Source organism: Capricornis sumatraensis, chromosome 1, assembly GCF_032405125.1.
Source record: "Capricornis sumatraensis isolate serow.1 chromosome 1, serow.2, whole genome shotgun sequence".
NCBI lineage: Eukaryota > Metazoa > Chordata > Mammalia > Artiodactyla > Bovidae > Capricornis > Capricornis sumatraensis.
This window is the reverse complement of record NC_091069.1, coordinates 32,253,297-32,273,522: the sequence shown is the minus strand read 5'-3', so window position 1 is coordinate 32,273,522 and position 20,226 is coordinate 32,253,297. Positions and strand designations below refer to the sequence as shown.

The 20,226-nt window shown below is 51.8% G+C and overlaps 1 protein-coding gene across 2 annotated transcripts in view; it reads left to right on the top strand.

Moving 5' to 3' along the window:
• ADCY3 (adenylate cyclase 3) overlaps nucleotides 1–20,226 on the top strand; it is an 86,194-nt gene that overhangs the window by 64,361 nt on the left and 1,607 nt on the right. The window contains exons 6-19 of one of the 2 annotated variants that reach the window (XM_068964227.1): nucleotides 919–1,077; nucleotides 1,833–2,010; nucleotides 5,523–5,651; nucleotides 7,296–7,438; nucleotides 7,554–7,715; nucleotides 9,825–9,912; nucleotides 10,740–10,856; nucleotides 13,183–13,304; nucleotides 13,572–13,637; nucleotides 15,091–15,172; nucleotides 16,115–16,273; nucleotides 16,743–16,889; nucleotides 17,444–17,563; nucleotides 20,073–20,196. In XM_068964227.1, the coding sequence (XP_068820328.1) occupies nucleotides 919–1,077; nucleotides 1,833–2,010; nucleotides 5,523–5,651; nucleotides 7,296–7,438; nucleotides 7,554–7,715; nucleotides 9,825–9,912; nucleotides 10,740–10,856; nucleotides 13,183–13,304; nucleotides 13,572–13,637; nucleotides 15,091–15,172; nucleotides 16,115–16,273; nucleotides 16,743–16,889; nucleotides 17,444–17,563; nucleotides 20,073–20,196 (1,796 nt within the window). Of the gene's footprint in view, nucleotides 1–918; nucleotides 1,078–1,832; nucleotides 2,011–5,522; nucleotides 5,652–7,295; nucleotides 7,439–7,553; nucleotides 7,716–9,824; nucleotides 9,913–10,739; nucleotides 10,857–13,044; nucleotides 13,305–13,571; nucleotides 13,638–15,090; nucleotides 15,173–16,114; nucleotides 16,274–16,742; nucleotides 16,890–17,443; nucleotides 17,564–20,072; nucleotides 20,197–20,226 lie in introns of both variants that reach the window. The other variant, XM_068964216.1, reaches the window with a different exon arrangement.

Sequence of the window (20,226 nt, the reverse complement as noted above, 5' to 3'; positions counted from 1 at the left end):
CTCACATTTTCTTTACTTTCCTCCCAAGTGTCCCCCCATCTCTTCTCCCTGTGTTTCCTCATCATGACCCCCGCCCTTATCTCTGGACAGATAAGTTCAGAGACCCCCATGCCTATCTTTTGAACCAGGAAGTCCAAGTGCAGCAGAGGAGGGACCACTGAGGTCACAAGGTGTTTGGGCAGCAGAGCCGGGCCCGGAACCCTGGTCTCTGAGCTCAGAGCTCTGGCTCCTGCCTTGAGGCCGGGAGCCTTGAGGGCAGTGAGCTCTGTGCCCCCAGGATCTTTTCCGCTGCGGTCTCTGCACCCTGAGCTTGGAGATGCCTGGGGGATGCTCCTGGCTGTCCCCTCAAGGCCTCTGGGGGGCCCTGGGTGGCATCAGTCCCCCAAAAGCACCTTGCTGAGTCTGGGAATTGAGTGTGTGCCCAAGGGGGTGGTTTTGCATTGTTAGAGCATCCTCCTCTAGGACTGGCTGGAGAGAAGCCGGGACTGCCTTTCCCTGGAGACCATGGTTCAGGTTTTAGAGATTCACTTACACTCCCATCACGGTTGGGCAAAATTCTGAAGTTCACGTGTGTCTCCTCTTGGAGGTCTCAGGCTGGGGGGTGGTCCCCTTCACGCACACACACCTAGCACAGGGCCTGCACATAGTAGGCACTCGGTGATGTCAGCTGCATGGATGAGGGCAGTCGGAGGTCGCTCGGGGGCAGAGGGTCTCTGCTGTTTCCGGCCCCCTGTCTCCCCTCAAATCACACACAGGTTGTTGAATGTAGGCTCAAGCCGCTGCCTGCTGTAACCCCAGCAGTGGGTGACTCAGACGTGGGCAGAAAGCAGGGGGTGCGGCTGGTAGCGGCTGTGGAGGGGTTGGCCACCTGGCTGGGCGCAGGCTCAACCCGCCTTTGTTTGTGTGGGTACCTGGCAGGTATGTGCGGGAGAAGACGAAGACTGGGGTGGACATGCGAGTGGGGGTGCACACAGGTACCGTGCTGGGGGGCGTCCTCGGCCAGAAACGCTGGCAGTACGATGTGTGGTCCACCGACGTCACCGTGGCCAACAAGATGGAGGCTGGCGGCATCCCTGGGTGAGCGCATGTTCCTTCCCAGGGTGGGGACGGGCATAGGGGCTGAGGGAGGGGGCCGTCCCAGCCATCCCTCGGGGCTGTGGTCTAGACGAGGGACGAGGGACCTTGGAGCACCAGGCCTCTGCACCCAGGAGCAGCTCCTCCTCCTGGGCCCTGCAGGAGCCTGTCCAACCTCCCCTTTACTTGCCATGGGGCTGCTGGGCTCCGAAGTCCCCGTAGCTCCTGTAGGGCGCAGGTCTCAGTGGAGGGCGTTATTAGCTGTGAGGGTCTCCTGACAGGCCCTGAAGCACCTGCACATCTCACTGAGCTCTTTACAGACTCGGTCAGGGTTGGCAGGGCAGGCCCTGTCCTCAGGATGGACAGGGATGTGGCAAAAACTTCCCAGCCTGGGTCCAGGGGGCTTCCCTCGGACACAGTCACAATTCTCTCCCTCAAAGTGGCTCCCTAGACATGGGTTACTACCCCTTGACAGCTGGTGGTACAGCTGAGACTCACACTGGGTGGATACTAATCAGACTTTATGACCTTCGTGTTCAGAGCAGACTTCAGTTCCTTATCTCATCTGATACCCTCAGCCGCCTGGGAGGACAGACCGTCTCACGGACTGACCGCTGAGGCCCAGAGAGGGGGACGTGCGGGGCTGCCCACACAGCCAGCTAGTGGCAAGACTCGCTGGGCACTGCTGTGTCCCGGGGGCAGCGGGCAGGGTGGGGGCTGCCTGGCCTGTGCTCAGGGCCCCTCTCACCGGAACCCAGGCGCGTGCACATCTCCCAGAGCACCATGGACTGCCTGAAAGGAGAGTTCGACGTGGAGCCGGGTGAGGGGGGCAGTCGCTGTGATTACCTGGAAGAGAAGGGCATCGAGACCTACCTCATCATCGCTTCCAAGCCAGAGGTGAAGAAGACAGCTGCCCAAAACGGCCTTAACGGCTCGGTGAGTCCTCCGCCCACCCCCCAGGCCTAGAGATGAGATTGTAGAAGAGTTGGCAGGACCGTGAGAGGTCCTCTCAGTGCAGTGTTAGAGCAAAGGGCAGTACAAGGTATTTTGTGCCAAGGGTAAAGTCTGAGCAACAGGAAATGCTCTAAAGAACTCAGAAAAAGTAGAAAGCTGTCCTGCAGAAAATTAGGAAATGGCAGGGTGGAAAGTGGAGCCCCAGGAAATGACACTTGACCCGGTCACAGAATTCTTGAGTCTTCATATTTAATGAGTGCTACACACAGAACTTCAATATATTCCCCAGAACAAACAAAAAGTCTTCTTCTAAGCAATTCTGTAAGATGCTAACTGACAATCATTTGAGAAATCAGTGACCTTTGTGAAGTGATGGAACATTTAGTTTCTGGCCAAAAAAAAGTTTTTAGTGAATTTTAAAATGTTACTCCTTAAAAAAAAATTACCCACAAATTTGCTTGTCCTAGGGACCACCTTGAAGTCACAGAGCAGCAGTCAAATGTGTCTTTGTGACAGCCACACACATTCCTGTTCGCTCTAATCTTGTGTTTTCTTATTCAGTCAACCCTTGCATGGTGCATCATGTGAGTCAGGAGTTGTTTGTGGCACCTGACACCCCCGAGAGGGTTATGGGTGGGGTCTTGGCTTGGCAGCAGCATCTTTATAAAGCTGTTTTTCATTATTCAGTTTTCCAATTAGAGAAAAGTTGAGTTCATGGATGTGTAACTTGAAACACTGGCACAGAGGCTCCGGGTGAGTAGAGTGGGGTCTGAGTTGTTGGGCCCCAGGACCCGGATGCCACCATGCAGGAAGGAAGCACAGGCGACAGCATCCCATGGGCGGGAGTTAGACTTCTTCCCAAATGCTCCAACCAGACAAACGAGCTGACCCATTCCTCATGGAATCATGGGCGCTGTTCCCTTCAAAACTTGTACTGACATTTTGAGGCAATCTAGGTTTTCAGTGTTTTGTAAAGTTGACTTTCAGCTGTTTCTTAGATGCCCCTACCTGAAAAATATAAATGTCTCAAAGTGGAAAAGCTGGGTTAAAGGTTCTGCACAATGTAAGTTTAACCCACGTCCCCACCTCCTGCCACCCTCCCTGGGCCCTTGCCGGTCTTTGACTCACTTTTTTCTTCATTCATCTGAAAGATGAAGCCAGGATATCTCACTGTTTTAATTGCATTTCTTCAGTTATTAGTATGACTGGACACTTTCCACATGGTCGTCAGCCTGGGGCTTCTCTTCTGTGAACAGCATGTTCGTATCTAACCTTTGAGGAGTTTCTGCACCTTTGATTTGTAGACTTTGTTGTTTATGAGATGAACCCTCTGTCACACGATGCTCGTCAGATCTGTGTCAGGCATCTGCTTTGTGCCCAGCACCGTGGTGCATCTCTCTCAGAGAACGTAAGATGCTGGCCTGCTGTAGATCGTATCCGCTAGTTGTTTTCTCTACCAGGCGCTGCAGGAACTGTCAGCCCCCAGTGGGTGTTAACTGTGCTGACAGCTTAGCACAGTTATCATAAGCCTTTGTGATTAGCTCAATGGGAGTTCAGAACTTCTCCTGCTCCAGATGTGCTCTGAGAAGGCTGAGCTAGCAGATCACCAAACCTGCTCAGCAGGGAGTGAGTTGGAAGCAGTCAAGCACGGACAAGATAGAGGAGGTGACACACGGGCCACGTGTGAGTGGTGACAGGGAGCAGAAGGGACAGAGGTGACAGGGCTTCTCTGGGCCTCACGGGAGCAGACACCATTCCATCTGCAGTGACCTCTCCCCGTGGTTTAGCTGAACAGAGTGATGAGGAGGAGAGTGTGAGGAGAGTTATCACAACGAATCCTTCCCAAGTGTTGGAAAGACGTCTCCTGTCTCTATGGACCTTGTTGCCAGTCTCATTTAGTTGTCCTGAATGCCATCGCCAACAGCTCCCAGATTGTGGTCTCAGCCCCACTGGCATCCCTGCGCTAAACTTCCAGCCACGGGTGAATCTCCATCTGTGTGTGTGTGTGCATGCGTGCTCAGTCATGTCTGACTCTTTGCGACCCCATGGACTGTAGCCTGCTAGGCTCCTCTGTCCATAGGATTCTCTAGGCAAGAATATTGGAGTAGGCAGAGCCATTTCCTCCCCCAGGAGATCTGCCCAGCCCAGGGATTGAACCTGCATTTCATGTGTCTCCTGCATTGACAGGCAGGTGTTTTTCATCATTGCGCCACCTGGGAAGCCCACTGGTCCAAAGCCGAGCTCCCAAACCTCTCTCCACCCTAGAACCCACTCTTCCTTGGTCTTCCCAATCCCGATCAGTGGCAACTCCCTTCTTTTAACTGCTCAGCCCCAAATCTTTGAAGACACCCTTGCCCACAAGCCCCTTCTTGCACGGTGTACCTCTAGGCCCCTCTTCTCACCCCTGGCAGCCACGTCCCACCTGCACCACGGTCGTCTCCTGCTTGTGTCAGCGTGGTGGTCCCCCAACTTCTCACCCTGCTCCTGCCCTCGCCCCACTGCCCTGTCTGCTCACAGCTGCCAGAGCGGTCCTGCAGGGATGTTGGGTGAATCATGTCACCACCCCCTGGCTCAGCATCTTCCTTTGGTCCCCGTCTCACTCAGAGGAAAAGCCAAAGTCCCCTGAGGAACTTTGATCCAGGAACCCCATCCAGCAGGTCCTCACCTTTCACTCACTTGCTCGACTGGGGCAGCGCGGGCCTCCTGGCTGCTGCTCGGACCCCCCGGGTGCACGCCCACTCCGGGTGCATGCCCACTCCAGGCTTCCTGCTCCCCAGAACCTGAGAGCTGCATAATGTACTCTTTCACGTGTTTACGGAAATGTTATCCTCACAGTGACCCCTCCCCAGCCTCCCCTTTACAGCCACCTCTCCGGGAACCCCTGTGTCCCTTGCCTCCCCTGCCTCTCCAGGCCCTGGTCCCAGACTTCCTGTAACCATTTATTCTTTGTTTCACTGCTGCCTGCCTCCCCACTAGAAGGTGGGATCCCAGGTCAGGACATTGTGCCTGTGTCCCCAGAAGTTACAACAGTTCCTGTCACACAGTAGCTACTCGATAAACACTCAGTAAATGAATGAGTGGACTGTGTTCCTGTGTAGAGGATCTCATTTATTCTGTCAAGGAAAAGTACTAATCCCTGGGGAAACTGGTTTATGGAATTTATTCAGACATTTGGAAGGCGTTTGACCGGGCTCTCTACCCCAAGCATGACCCCTGTGAGGCTCTATGTCCCTGAGTTACCTAGAAATAGGAGTTGGAACAATAGGATCTTTCTCTGCTTGGAAAAGGTTTAATGCTAGAAATTTAATACTAGAAAATTACAGCATTCTAAAGTGGATGTTCTGGAGGAGGAAACGAATAGTGAGATTTCTAAAGCTATGAGGCCTCTGAACTCTAGTGAGGAGATTCCAAACCAGAGAGTAGACCAGCCCCTTGCCTGGGTGGGCAGCTGGCAGTGCCTGGGGGCCCCTGATGGCCCCTCCCTTCTGCTGCAGGCCCTGCTGAACGGAGCGCCGCCTTCCTCAAAGCCCAGCTCCCCTGCCCTCATTGAGACCAAGGAGTCCAACGGGAGCATTCACACCAGCAGCTCTGTATCTGAGGAGCCCGAGGAGCAAGATGCCCAGGTATGGGTGGGGCTGAGCCCCGGGATGTGGGCGGAGATGGGGAGGCAGAAGGTGAAGAGTCCTGAGCTGAAGGGCAGGCCTGGCCCCTAGCTGGGCTCCATCCTTGGAACTGCATAACCTGGGGCTGGTCACCCCCCACCTGGTCTCACTGGCCCCTCTTCAGTTACTGGGGATGGAGTGGCTAAGGTCAGAGGACATGCCCACTGCCACAGCCTGGTCCAGCTCCGATGTCCCTAACTCTGTAGGTCTGAGGGCACAAGGACACCAGTGGACACTGCTCCAGGATCGGACCGTTTTGGAAGTGGGCCTTCAGGGCTGTGCCCACCTCTCTAGCTAGGTCCAAACCCCACAAGTCCTGTGCTCAGATGGAGGGTTTCCAAAGGAATCAACAGGCTGTCCCCCTGAGATCAGGGCCCACTTTGGGAGTTCAGGATCCTGTCCAGGATCCGTCCATTACTGAAGAGCTTCCTCAGTACCTCCACTGACAGAGGCAAGTGCTGAGATGGGTCTCGGCCCTGCAGAGGCTGCCGTGAGCTGGTCAGCCTCACCGCTGCTCTCTGCTGCCCTGTGCCTGTAGACCAGGAGATGGAGGACAAGAGGGTGGATGGGGCTGAAGAGAAACTGGGTTTTCTTGAGCACCACAATGCTCAGTAACTCTTCCTTGTTGTGATTTTCTTGATAGAAAGTGGAATACCAATGCAGTGTAATTCACTAACAAGGACACAAAGGCTTAATTAGCAGACTGTGACTTCTGTCCTCACGATTAGCCAGTGTCGCATTGCTCTTAGATATGCTTCAGGGACAGAGGTTCCTGGTGCTGGAAAAGAGCATCCGTGTTGTGTTAAAGAGAAGGAATTGGGGCTGGAGGAGCGTGGATTATATGGGTCAGACTCCACCCGAGGCATGCCTGAGCTCCAGCCCGGGGCATCTTGGTTCTGGCTTCTGGATAGACTCTTGGACCCACCCAGACAGCCAAGGAGCCCAGTCCCAGTTGTCGTTTGGACGGATGGCTGTGTAGTCATGGTCTGGAGTCATGTGTCTGGAGCTGACGCTTTTCCTTTGTAACCAGGAATAAAAATGGTAGTGGGGACCCCAGCCCCACCACCCCACTAGCAGTAAGATTGTTGGTTTCTCTGCATTGCTTTCCCCCTCAGATCTTCCTCCCCTCAGAGGAGCCAGATCTGAGCTCTTTTAAGAGCTCTCTTAAGCCCGAGGGCTAGGGGTCTTTTACATCCCTGAGAATGCCGATGCATACGGCTGTGTGACACCCCCATCCTCACAGCAGGAGGTGCTGGCACTGTGCTGCCCAGCAGCAATCTCTGACTCAAGGTCTCCTGCTCAGGAGCCCGGTGGCTGCTCCCCACACTACCATTAGGGGGCGGTCACTGCAGAGCTCCTGTTAGGGGCACGGGGCCTGGGTGAGTTCAGGGAAAGCCGGAAGGCCTGAGGCTTTGGGTCCAGACCCAAGCAGGATGGAGCCACGTGAGACCACTGGGAAGACTTTCCCCAGGAGATGGTTTTGAGAGCCATGGGGCGGTGCTCTGCGATCCCTCTGTTCCTCTTTCCCCTAACACTGCCATGTCTCCCCAACCTCTCCCCACTCCATCCCACCTGCCCCCCCAACTCTGCTGCCCTGCCTTGCAGGCCGACAACCCCTCGTTCCCCAACCCTCGCCGGAGGCTGCGCCTTCAGGACCTGGCTGATCGCGTGGTGGATGCCTCTGAGGACGAGCATGAGCTCAACCAGCTACTCAACGAGGCGCTGCTCGAGCGAGAGTCTGCCCAGGTGTAAGCGGCCCTGTGGACACCCAGCCCCTTGGTCTTAACCTTGAGCGGCCCTGGCACGCAGTCCAGGAAGTTTAGTCTTCTTAAATGTGTCTCACGGGGCTTGTTTGCACTGCAGAGTGAAGAAGAGAAACACCTTCCTCCTGTCCATGCGGTTCATGGACCCTGAGATGGAAACCCGCTACTCAGTGGAGAAGGAGAAGCAAAGCGGGGCTGCCTTCAGCTGCTCCTGCGTTGTCCTGCTCTGCACGGCCGTGGTGGAGATCCTCATTGACCCCTGGTGCGGGGTGGGCAGGGCAGGCCCGACAGTTGGGAGGGCGGAAGGGGACGAGCTACCTAGGCTGGAGGCCTGAAGGGAGAAGGCCTCAGATGGAGCCTGACTCAGGGCCTCAGGCTGGGTTCCTTGCACTGCACCCCCAGAGCAGCCCAGGGAATGCTGGGTCTGTGCCCTGCACCCCCTTCCTTCTGTCTGCCCCTGGGTCTTGGAATAGAACTAGCGTCAAAGTGGAGCTCACACCAGGGCTGAGAAAGCTGAGGAAGGGAGGGGTTCAGGGGATGGAAATCTGGCTGGGTGGGCCTGAGTGGTGCTGGGACAAGAAGACGGGCTGGAGATGCTCTTCAACCTCAATCACCATGGCCCACCTGCTCCCTTTCTTGGCTCATCTTAGTAAAGACAGATTTCAGGCTCTGGGTGTAGACTTGTCTCCTCTCACAGCAGCAGGTCCTCCAGGGCAAGGCAAGGCAAGGCAAGGTGTTGTGGAATCCTTGCCCCAATCCTTGCTGAAGCCTGAACTGAAGGATGGCTGCCCCCTCCCTTGCTTTCTCCTTGTAGCCGATCAGCAGTTCGCTCCAGTTCAGGGATTCCTCACCAGGAGAGGTGTGGAGCCCTATTTTGATCACAGTTTGGGGAACTTAAAAGAGCCCTGGACTTGTCACATAGTCCTAGGTTTGGGGTGTGGCTTGTCGCCTATTTGTTCTATGACCTTGGGCACATCACTAAGGGCTCCTGGAGCATCAGTTTGCTCCCCTGTAAAGTAAAAGATCAGGATGCTGATGATCTGAAGATAATAATATCTGGCTAACTCAGAATTGTCCAGTTCAGTTCAGTTCAGTCGCTCAGTTGTGTCCGACTCTTTGTGACCCCATGAATCACAGCACGCCAGGCCGCCCCGTCCATCACCACCTCCCAGAGTTCACTCAGACTCACATCCATCGAGTCAGTGATGCCATCCAGCCATCTCATCTTCGGTCGTCCCCTTCTCCTCCTGCCCCCAATCCCTCCCAGCATCAGAGTCTTTTCCAATGAGTCAACTCTTTGCATGAGGTGGCCAAAGTACTGGAATTTCAGCTTTAGCATCCTTCCTTCCAAAGAAATCCCAGGGCTGATCTCCTTCAGAATGGACTGGTTGGATCTCCTTGCAGTTCAAGAGACTCTCAAGAGTCTTCTCCAACACCACAGTTCAAAAGCATCAATTATTCAGCGCTCAGCCTTCTTCACAGTCCAACTCTCACATCCATACATGACCACAGGAAAAACCATAGCCTTGACTAGACGGACCTTAGTCAGCAAAGTAATATCTCTGCTTTTGAATATGCTATCTAGGTTGGTCATAACTTTTCTTCCAAGGAGTAAGCATCTTTTAATTTCATGGCTGCAGTCACCGTCTGCAGTGATTTTGGAGCCCCCAAAAATAAAGTCTGACACTGTTTCCCCATCTATTTCCCATGAAGTGACGGGACCAGATGCCATGATCTTCGTTTTCTGAATGTTGAGCTTTAAGCCAACTTTTTCACTCTCTTCTTTCACTTTCATCAAGAGGCTTTTTAGTTCCTCTTCACTTTCTGCCATAAGGATGGTGTCATCTGCATATCTGAGGTTATTGATATTTCTCCTGGCAACCTGAGGACCAAATTCTTTCATTTACTCCACAAATATTTACTGTCTACTTCGCACCTAGGGCTAAGGAAGGTCTAGGGATGCAGTGAACACTGTCAGCTCAGCAGCCCTTGGCCGTAAGCTGCTCTGTTCCATGCTCTCCCTTTCCATCACAGTGACATGGCAGAAGGCTTGTTCCTAAGAATCCCTTCCCAGATTTCACTGGGCTCTACCCAGGGCATCTGTAAGTCTGCCCTTCTCTGGGAAATGCCTCTAAAGAACAGTTACAGCTGGGGATGGTTGCGTGTCCCCAGACCCTGCACACAGCTGTGTGGAGGGGAAATCACATGGAACTTTTAGGGTACAGGCTTGGCCTCACTTAGAGAGTCTGCCTTCTGTCTCCCTTCCTCTGCTCTCCTGGCCCTGGACCCAGCTCACTAAGCCCCCTGCCCATGCCCCACCCCCCAAGCCCCAGCCCCTGGGCCCTTCCTCACTGTGTTCTCTCTCTCACAGGCTCATGACAAACTATGTGACCTTTGTGGTTGGGGAGGCTCTGCTCCTGATCCTGACGATCTGCTCGCTGGCTGCCATCTTTCCACGGGTAAGAAGCGCATCTCCTCCTGGCTCAGAGCCTTCTGGAAGTGAGGATCACTCCCGGTGAGAGCCAGTGCTGATGGAGCTGTGCGCTGTCAGGTCCTGACAAGTAGACGACTCCTGTTGCGATGGTTCAGCACCATCCATTCATTTATGACAGACTCCTTCACTATTGGCTCTGCACCCACTTTGGTCCAGGCCCTTGAGCATGCGAGGGTGAGAGAGCCTGTATCAAGATAAATGGGAACCTGTGTTGAAAAGCAGAAGAGGACTGGCTGGAAGGTGAACTGGCTCCAATTGCAAAGGACCCAAAGCCAGACACAAGGGATTAAGACTTTCTCCTATAAGCAGTGGGTGCCAGGCAGAGGTTTTGATCAGAATGACAAGGGAAAAGCAGCATTTTAGGAAGTTTAATCTGACAGTAACTCACAAGTAACTTGGGGGTTTTAGGCACACTGACCCAGGGAAGGCAGGAGGGGCCAGGCAAAGTCAGCCGGCCCTGAAAACTCCTGACCTGGCTTCACCACCCAGAGGCCAGGAGTGGACTGCTGCTGGAGGGCCACCCACAGGCTCCGCTGATCCCCAAGCAGCTCTGGGAAGGGCCCTGACACCTGGGCCACGGTGTGTCACCCACACCTTCAGCAGCACTGGTAGGCTGAGCTGGGACCCATGTGCCTTCTCAGTTCTGCCACAGTTGGGTTTTGGTTGATGCACGTACACAGCACTGCTTCCCAGGTTCCCAGGAAGTGTGGGAGCAAGCTGAGTGATTAGCAGCCTTGTTTACAGAGGAGAAAGCTGTCAAGGCTCAAGGCCCTTGAAATTCCATGCTTGTAGGCCTTTCCTAAGAAGCTCGTGGCCTTCTCTACTTGGATCGACCGGACACGCTGGGCCAGGAACACCTGGGCCATGCTGGCCATCTTCATTCTTGTCATGGCAAACGTGGTGGACATGGTGAGCCCCCACTGTCCTGCTGAAGGGACGCCCCGCTCTCACAGGAGGGCTCTGAATTGACCTGCATGAGCAGTTGCCAGCCCATCCTGTCCCCCCAGCTATCCACACTGGATGCTAGACACAGGTTTGAGTGGCACTTGGGTTCCTAACTGATCATCCCGATCAGTGGGGTCATCTCCCCAGGTTACCTTCCAGACTGCCTCTCTCCCCCGCCCAGCTCCTTGCTCTCCCCACCTCCAGGAGCCCAGCTCCAGGACCTGTGCTGGGGGCTTTACGTAGGTTGGTTCATTTAATCCGTATAATCCCAAGAGGTCAGTATCATCTGTCGTGTGAAAAAATGCTGCTCAGAGAAGTCAAGTCTGTTTTAGGTCACAGCCAGCTAGCAACCCAGTGGAGAACTGAAGCAGTTCTGAACCCCTGTCCTGTCTTTCCATCCTCCATGTCTCACTACTCAGGGGCCCTGTACTCTAAGCTTTCTGCGTGTCTTAAATGTCCCCGAGTGAGGCTAGTGTCAGGCGTCCAGCAGGACAAGGGAGGTAAGCCTGCTCCCCAAGAGGAGCGCTCCTGTTGGGCCTCCGTCCATCTGAGCGAGGCCAGCCTTCTGGAGCTGGGTCACACTGGGGGCAGCTCCTCAGTGAGCCCGGGAGGCTGGCGGCAGGTTCACACCCCTGCTGGCTCCGATGGTACAGAATCCGCCTGCAACGCGGGGGAACTGGGAAGATCCCCTGGAGGAGCACATGGCAATCCACTCGTGTTCTTGCCTGGAGCGTCTCCATGGACAGGCGAACCTGGTGGGCTACAGTCCATGGGGTCGCCAAGAGTCGGACTGAGCGACTGAGCTCGTGAGCTCTGCTCTCCTCAGTTCCTGCAGGTTCCGTGAAGGGGCAGAGGGACAGCTGTGGGCAGCCACCAGCCAGTTATCGAGCACTGGGTGCTTAAAGCTGTCACTGGTATTCTCTCGCCAGGCCTCACAGCTTCCTCCAATGTTGGTAGCACTAGGTGCACTCTCTTAAGAGTGCTATTTTTAAAAAATATAACCGTATTTGCGTTGTTCTCTTTAACACTGAAGCACAGGAGAAAACTCAGCATGGAGACTTATTCTGGCAGCATATAGGTGAGAAGCCCTAGGCCATTCAATCTAAGTTCAACAGGAATGGGGTTCAGAGCCCTGACATGCCCACAGGTAGCTGGTGCCCACAGTTCAGGGAAGAGAGGGGCCAGGTCTCCTGCATGTCAGGAACCCTCGGAACCTGATGTCTGGGTCTGGGGACCGCTATCCAGCAGGGTCGTGGACACTGGCAGTACAGCAGGAGGTCTGGTCACCAGGGGAGGGGTGAAAATCTGGCTAAGAGTAAGACTTTCCCCATGCTAGAGTCACATGCTGAGGGCTTTCCCAAAGCCAGATAAAAGCCAGGGGCTGAAAGTGAAGAAAAGTAGGTCTGATTTGGTTTATGGATGCACTTTCCATTGACCACATCTGCCCAGCAGCGGGACTGGCAATCAGATTCCAGAAAGGAGTCTGAGTGGCAACTGGCTGCCCTCACAGTGAACCGTGAGGTGGCTGACTGGCTGGCCCATGGCTCCTCCGGGGCAACAGTGTGATGTGGGCAAGAGCATCTTGGGCCTGAAACCTAAACCCCAGATTCCTAGTCTGGTTTTACCACCTGCTAATTTCGCTACTTTGGCCAAGAGTGGCCCGTCTGTTTTATATGATCGTGTGTGTGCTGTGTACTAGGTTGCTTCAGTCGTGTCTGACTTTGTACGACCCCATAGACTATAGCCCTCCAGGCTCCTCTGTCCATGGGATTCTCCAGGCAAGAATGCTGGAGTGGATTGCCCTTCCCTTCTCCAGGGGATCTTCCTGACTCAGGAAGATCAAACTGGCATCTCTTATGTCTAATCTGCATTGGCAGGCACGTTCTTTACCACTAGAGCCAGCTGGGAAGCCCCTTAAATGATGGTACCAGTACTCAGACTACACAAAACAGTTTTCATGATCATCAGAGATGATGCTAAAGCTCTTAGCAGGAGTTACTGACTTTCGCATTACTGTCCCCTGGTACTTTCCCTTCTTGCTCGGGGTTTCTGAGGGAAGTGGCAGCTGCCACGGCCCAGCCTTTTCTTACCAGTGTCTGCTGTCCCCTTGCACCCCACGCTCTCCTCACCCACTCACGGTCCTGGCCTCCAGCTCAGCTGTCTCCAGTACTACACAGGCCCTACCAACGGCACCGCAGAGATGCAGGTGGAGGACGGCTGCGTGGAGAACCCCAAGTACTACAACTACGTGGCCGTGCTGTCCCTCATCGCTACCATCATGCTGGTGCAGGTCAGCCACATGGTCAAGCTCACACTCATGCTGCTCATCGCGGGGGCTGTGGCTGTCATCAACGTCTACGCCTGGCGCCCCATCTTTGATGACTACGACCACAAACGCTTCCAGCAACACAAGTAAGATGAAGCCTGTTTGGAGATCTGCATGATCTCCTTCCTCCCACCCACCTCCCCAGTCCCCACTTCAAGGTCATGGGCCTGCAGTGAGCTGGCCATCTGTCTCTAGGGCTAATCAAAGGCTTGTATGGGAATCAGGGTTCGTGGCTTCTCAGACTGGTTGGCTGTAATCCCAGGATGGATCCTGTCCCTTCTTGAGGACTGGAAGACCCAGGTCACCTCAGTGTTTGGCTGGGTGCAAGTATGTGCTGTTATCTGTCCCGACAGCTTTCCGATGGTGGCCTTAGAGAAGATGCAGGTGTTTTCCAGCTCGGGGCTCAATGGCACTGACAGGTAAGAGTGTCTCCTTTCCCGTCCTGCCCTGCGTCTCCGGTCCCTTTCTTCAGGAGACAAAGTACAACAGTCCAAAGCCCCAGGGTCTCATCCTTCCAGAGGCACACTGTATGGGATGTTCAAGCTTGAAAAGTCAGCATGTTTCTGCGGGAGGCTGGAGCAGACTTTAGTGCTTATCTGGCCGCGCTGGCCTCTCCTGAGGTGAAGAGAATGCAGAGCGGTCTAGAGGGTGGAATAGAGAGCAGGCTGGAGAGGCAGAGAGAGGAGCAGCCATCTGGGTAACGGCTGCGGAACAGACCTCAGAAGCTGGAGGAAGGGGCCCTGTGGCATTCAGTCTAGAACACCTGGACTCCTTTCCTGCCACAGTGGTTCTCTGTGGGGCCTCGGCAGGCCAGTTTGCCTGAGTCTGTATCATCTCTTGAAGAGGTTATCAGCAGAATTCTTCAAGATCCCATCTTAGCTCTGAAGTTTTAGAATGTTATGATGCAGTGACTTGATTAGACTTTTAAATAAGTTAAAAAAAAAAAAAGATTACCTAACAGAGAAGATGGACAGAAGACTTGAATAGGCCTTTCACAGAAGAAGTCTAAATAGGAACTCATAAACTAAGGGCATTCAAGTAATCAGGGTCATGCAAATTAAGGCCACCAGGAAAGACTGTCACACACCAACCAGTTTGGCAAAAATTAAGAAGGCTGATAACATCATGGATTATGGTAACCCATACATTCCTTGTGGAAGTATAAATGGTACAACCAAAAAAAAAATGGTACAACCATTTAAGAAAACAATTTGGAGTTAATTAGTAAAGGTGAAAATAGACCTATGACTCAGTAACTCCACTGCTATGTATACACCTTAGAGAAATTAATGTACATGTTATTTGTCCCCAGATGTATGTACTAGAATGTCCACAGTTGCACTGTTCATAATAGCCACACGCGCGCAAACATCCAACTCAAAGGAGAGCCCCAATGAAATTAAGACTAAGTGGATATGTAAATTGTGGTATATGCATATAATACCAACTCAGCTCCACACAAAAATATGGCTGACAGTTATAAAAACGCATGGTGCAACTGTGTCCTCATCCCATCACTGAGATGTTAGTCTCTCCCTTCTCCAGATTCCTACATGGTTGAGGCTACTGCTGTGATCAGTCAGGTGATGTGGTGTTTAATAAACATCCAGGGAGCAGCTCTCAAGGCCTGACGTGGATTTCAAGTGCAGCCAGAACTGTCCAGGAGTTGGCTGGCAGTTAAGACAAAATCCCAGTGATTTCAGAAATTTTTACTGTCCAGTGGGCATCTGGACTTGATATGAAAGTGCTTAAGCTGCTGAGAAAGGTTTCTGGGGTGATAAGAAACAGCATAGCCACATTAGAGAGGATAAAAACTCCCTTGTCAGCAGAGGGCAGCATGGCGCACTTTCAACTGAATTCTGGGCCCCACAGGCTGCCCCTGGTGCCGTCTAAGTACTCGATGACAGTGATGATCTTCGTCATGATGCTGAGCTTTTACTACTTCTCCCGACACGTGAGTGCCTGCACACCCGCCCCTTCCACGCCGACTTCTCAGGGCCTCCTGAGAAGCAGCCCCAGGATCTAAGAACCCAACCTCCTGGGGAATGCCGTTTTCCTTACCCCACATGGCATGTGACCCTGGTCAGGCCACCGCCTCTGCCATTTCCTGGTCTCCCTCAGGAGTATCAATAGCAGAACAACAGTTCTTACCTCTTGCTCTGAGCTGCTGATGGAAGGCTGGGAGTGGGACATAAAGCCTGGATAAAATCTCTAATTTCCTAGGCCAGGGGCTCATGGATCTCCACTCATCCTGGCTCTGGGGGTCACGAACACACTGACTACAGAGCCAGAAAGGGAAAGAAGCTGGTGAAATTTTTGTTTGGTTAAAAGGAAAAAGAGGAAGAGGGAGGGGAAGTACCCACACAAGGGACTTACACTTCCCTATTAGCTCAGGAGCCACCCAGTGGCTTGTCAGAGAACTGCAGCCACCTCCAGGCACTTGGCGACTGGAGCCTGCTGGAAATGGGGACTTCTCTTCCCTGCGCTGAGATCCCCACTGCTGCCACCACCCACAAGGCCCATCTGTAGCTGAAATGAGGTCCCAGGAGGCCCCTCACATCCTCCTGTAACCACAGAGGCTGGGGTCATCACCCCAGGTGTATGGTGTGGCCTTTTTTGATGAATCATCTTTCTGGGGTTCATTTCCCCTCCTATCCAGCCATCTCCATCTTCCTTTCAGTTTTTCCATGTTGGAACCCCCTCAAGTTCCCATTTCTCAACTTTTTTGTTTTTTGTTTTTTTTTTGGCTGCACTTTATGGGATCTTAGTTCCCCAATCAGGGACTGAACCCAGGGCCACAGCAGTGAAAGCACCTGGTCCTAACCACTGGACCACCCGAGAACTCCCTCAAATGGCCAGCTTAGGGCACACACCTTGCCTGTGTCTATATCCATAGGTGGAAAAGCTGGCACGGACACTGTTCTTGTGGAAGATTGAGGTCCACGATCAGAAGGAACGTGTCTATGAGATGCGACGCTGGAATGAAGCCTTGGTCACCAACATGCTGCCTGAGCACGTGGCACGCCATTTCCTGGGGTCCAAGAAGAGAGATGAGGTGAGGCATGGCCCCATAGGGCTGGAGCCATAGGGCTGTCTTCTGGCTTTCTGCCTTCTTGTGACATGGCCTGGGGGCCCAGGTAGAGCTGGACCTACACAGCACCACAGTATCAGAAGCCAAAGAATCTCTTGCCATAATCTGTGAGGCCCGTTTCAGAAGACAAGGCCTTAGTGGAGTGCACCTTTCTGTCAACTTTGATTGTCCCGAGTGGTTCTCATGCCTCACTTCACAGCTTGCCACTGCCCTCTTTCCTAGAGCTGGGGCTGTTGGCAGGAACTAGCAAAGCTCTTTTTTTGGTTGTTTCCAAAGTTGCAATGAGCTTTCTAATAATTCAAAGTCAGGATAGTCTGGGAGACCTGTGTGTCCAAAAAGCTGAGTGCACGTCATGGGTGTGAAGGACGTTCATTTCTGTAGCATGCCATTCACTTAGACTGTCTTTGAGCACTTTGGCCCTGCCTCTCTTTAGGAGCTGTACAGCCAGTCTTATGATGAGATTGGAGTTATGTTTGCCTCCCTGCCCAATTTTGCCGACTTCTACACAGAGGAGAGCATCAATAATGGTGGCATTGAGTGTCTGCGCTTCCTCAATGAGATCATCTCAGATTTTGACTCTGTGAGTGACTATCCTGGCCCCTGCATCCTGCCACAAAGCCAGCCCTTCCAGACTGCAGCCCAAGAAATTTGGGAGTTACTTTGGCTGCTGTTTTCCCATAAAAACTCAAAACGCATGGCAGTTGTCTGGAAATGTTGGGTCCCAGGTGGGAGCCTTGGAAATCACCTGTAAGTTCATAGGATAAGGTCTGGCCAAAAGATTTTGAGGCCCCTCTGGTTCCTCTTATCCTCAAATTCAGATTCAGCAAACAATAATCAGGTATTAATAACTTGTGTACCAGGGGAAATGCTTTTACATACACGCTTAACACTTCCAAGACTGGCACTTTTATCCCTGTGTTAATATGGTAGAAACTGAGGCTCAGAAAATCAGGACATTGGCCCAGGATAACATGGCAGATGTTGGCTAAATGAAGCTTTTATAGGAAAACATCTCTCAGATGTTTCATGGGTTTGTTGTTTTAAAAAAAAAAAAAAAAAAGGGCAGATCTGTCATTTAGTTGGCTCATTCATCTCTCTTGACTGCTGACAATTCTCTCTTAACACTGGCCTCAGCTTCTGGACAATCCCAAGTTCCGGGTCATCACCAAGATCAAGACCATTGGTAGCACCTACATGGCAGCTTCAGGAGTCACCCCAGATGTCAACACCAATGGCTTTACCAGCTCCAACAAGGTAGCTAACCAGCAGTAGCTAGAGGAGATGGATGGGGCAAGAGAGAGGTAGCCCACATGTCATTGCTGGGAAACAGTGTAATGAAAGTAGCTGCCATTAAGTACTGTTGTTGTTGTGTGAAGGGGTCCCCTAAGACACACCAACTAGCACCATGCGGTACAAATGCAAAATGACTGTTACGTTCACATCTTCATTTTCTTTTCCATTATGGTTATTACAGGATATTGACTAGTTCCCTGTGCTATACAGTAGGACCTTGTTGTTTATCCAGTCTCTGTATAATAGTTTGCATCTGCTAATCCCAAACTCCTAACCATCCCTCCCCCACCCTACTTGGCAACAAGTCTGATCTCTGAGTCTGCTTCTGTCTCATAGAGTTCATCTGTGTAACATTTTAGATTCCACATAAAAGTGACATAGGGTATTTGTCTTTTGGACCTAGTGTAACAGTCTCTAGGTCCATTCATGTTGCTGCAAACGGCACTTTCTTTCTTCGCAGTGGAGTAGAATCCCACTGTACATATGAGCCACATCTCCATTCATTCATCTGTCATTGGACATTTGTTTCCACGTCTGCAGTTCAGTTGCTCAGTTGTGTCCTATTCTTTGAGACCCCATAGACTGCAGCATGCCAGGCTTCCCTGTCCATCACCAACTCCTGAAGCTTACTCAAACTTGTGTCCATTGAGTCGGTGATGCCATCCATCTCATCCTCTGTTGTCCCCTTCTCCCACCTTCAACCTTTCCCAGCATCAGGGTCTTTTCCAATAAGTCAGTTCTTTGCATCATGTGGCCAAAGTATTGGAGCTTCAGCATCAGTCCTTCCAATGAATATTTCCTTTAGTGCCGGGAGCCAGCGTGAGGAATTCCACCCGTGACAAGATCATGCAGCAAGAGCTCTGATGGCAAGGCTAATCAGACCTCAGGTTTTCCCCCTGGAATTTCCTGAGCATCCACCCCCCAAAAAATAAGAATCTGCCTGCTTTTCCACTCTTCTGACATTCCCTGGAAAAAGTCAATTCAGGGCTTTAGTCTTCTGCATTTGAAAGTGTTTCAATCCAAAAACCCCTCTGATGGCTTTCTAGCCTGCCTGCAGGACTTGTACAACTATGCATGTGATTGTTTGAGGCCTCCACAGGAAGCTTAAAACATCCTAGGAATGTAGGGGCTTCCGAAGAGTCAAAATCATTAGAATAGGACTGATTAAAAGTTTCATTTGAGTCAATACTTGCTGCCAAATTTTCATATCCTTTATTTTTAGATATAGTTGGTATATAGAAAAACAAGTAGTAGACCTGGTATTAGCAACATTAGATCTTGGAGTTAAGTACCTTCTTTGTTATAACCCACTGCACCTTTGTTCTATAGAGATGTAACTTTAGCGCTTTAAGGAGATGTAGATTAAAGAAAAACACTTCAGGGGAAACGAGATTAACATTCATTAAGAAAGAGAGCCAAAAAAGTGTTAAGCCTCCTGGCCAGAAGATAATGTAAATCACCTGAGACCTTTCGTATACAAAAAATATACAGAAAGAGTCAGGGCTGCGAATGCTACATAATTTTGTATTACCCATTGATCTCTATGTATAATCAAAAGTATAAAAGGCCTTGAAGGACAATAGAAGGAGAGCCAGTCGCTGGACTGGTTTCCCCCGTGTCTCCTCTTTACTCTAACTTCAGGCTGAATTCCCATCTGGGGCGTGGAGGCTCACTATGTCTACTTACTTCCCCTGGCTTTTAAGATCCATAAGAGAGAGAGCCCAAGGCAGGGCACTCTCCGATATTCAAACGGACTCCGGTGGCCTAACGTAGATGGTGCAAGCTCCTTGTCTGGAACTTTATTGGCTTTCCACGTAACCCAAGTTAATCACCCTCTTCTCTCCACTTAATTTTCTTACTACTTCTTCCTAATCTAATCTTACATCAATCAATCAATAAGTTTTTCTCACGCCAACGCCATCCACCCTTCGAATTCCCTGGATCCACCGGGGCTGGACCCTGGCACTTTAGGAAAATATTTAGGACTGATTTCCTTTAGGATGGACTGGTTGGATCTCTTTGCTGTCCAAGGGACTCTCAAGCGTCTTTTCCAATACCACCATTCAAAAGCATCAATTCTTCAGCACTCAGCTTTCTTTCACAGTCCAACTCTCACATCCACACATGACTACTTGGCTATTGTAAATAGTGCTGCAATGAACACTGGGGTGCATATATCATTAAAATTATAGTTTTCTCCAGATATATACCCAGGACTGCAGCATCACATGGTAACTCTTTTTGAGGCACCTCCGTACGGTTCCATAGTGGCTGTACCAATTTACATTCCTACCAACAGTGTAGGAGGGTTCTCTGCACATCCTCTCTAGCATCTGTTACCCGTAGACTTTTTACCAACAGCCATCTCCATTTTGTGGATGAGCTTAAAAAGACACGTCTAGGACGGTGTTTATAAGCTAGCTGAAGGCGCCCAGCTGGCCCTGGCATTCACAGCCACTCTCTGGTGCAGGAGGAGAAGTCAGACAAGGAGCGCTGGCAGCACCTGGCAGACCTGGCTGATTTTGCACTGGCCATGAAGGACACGCTCACCAACATCAATAACCAGTCCTTCAACAACTTCATGCTGCGCATTGGTAAGGCCTCTCAGTGCACCCTCTCCTGCT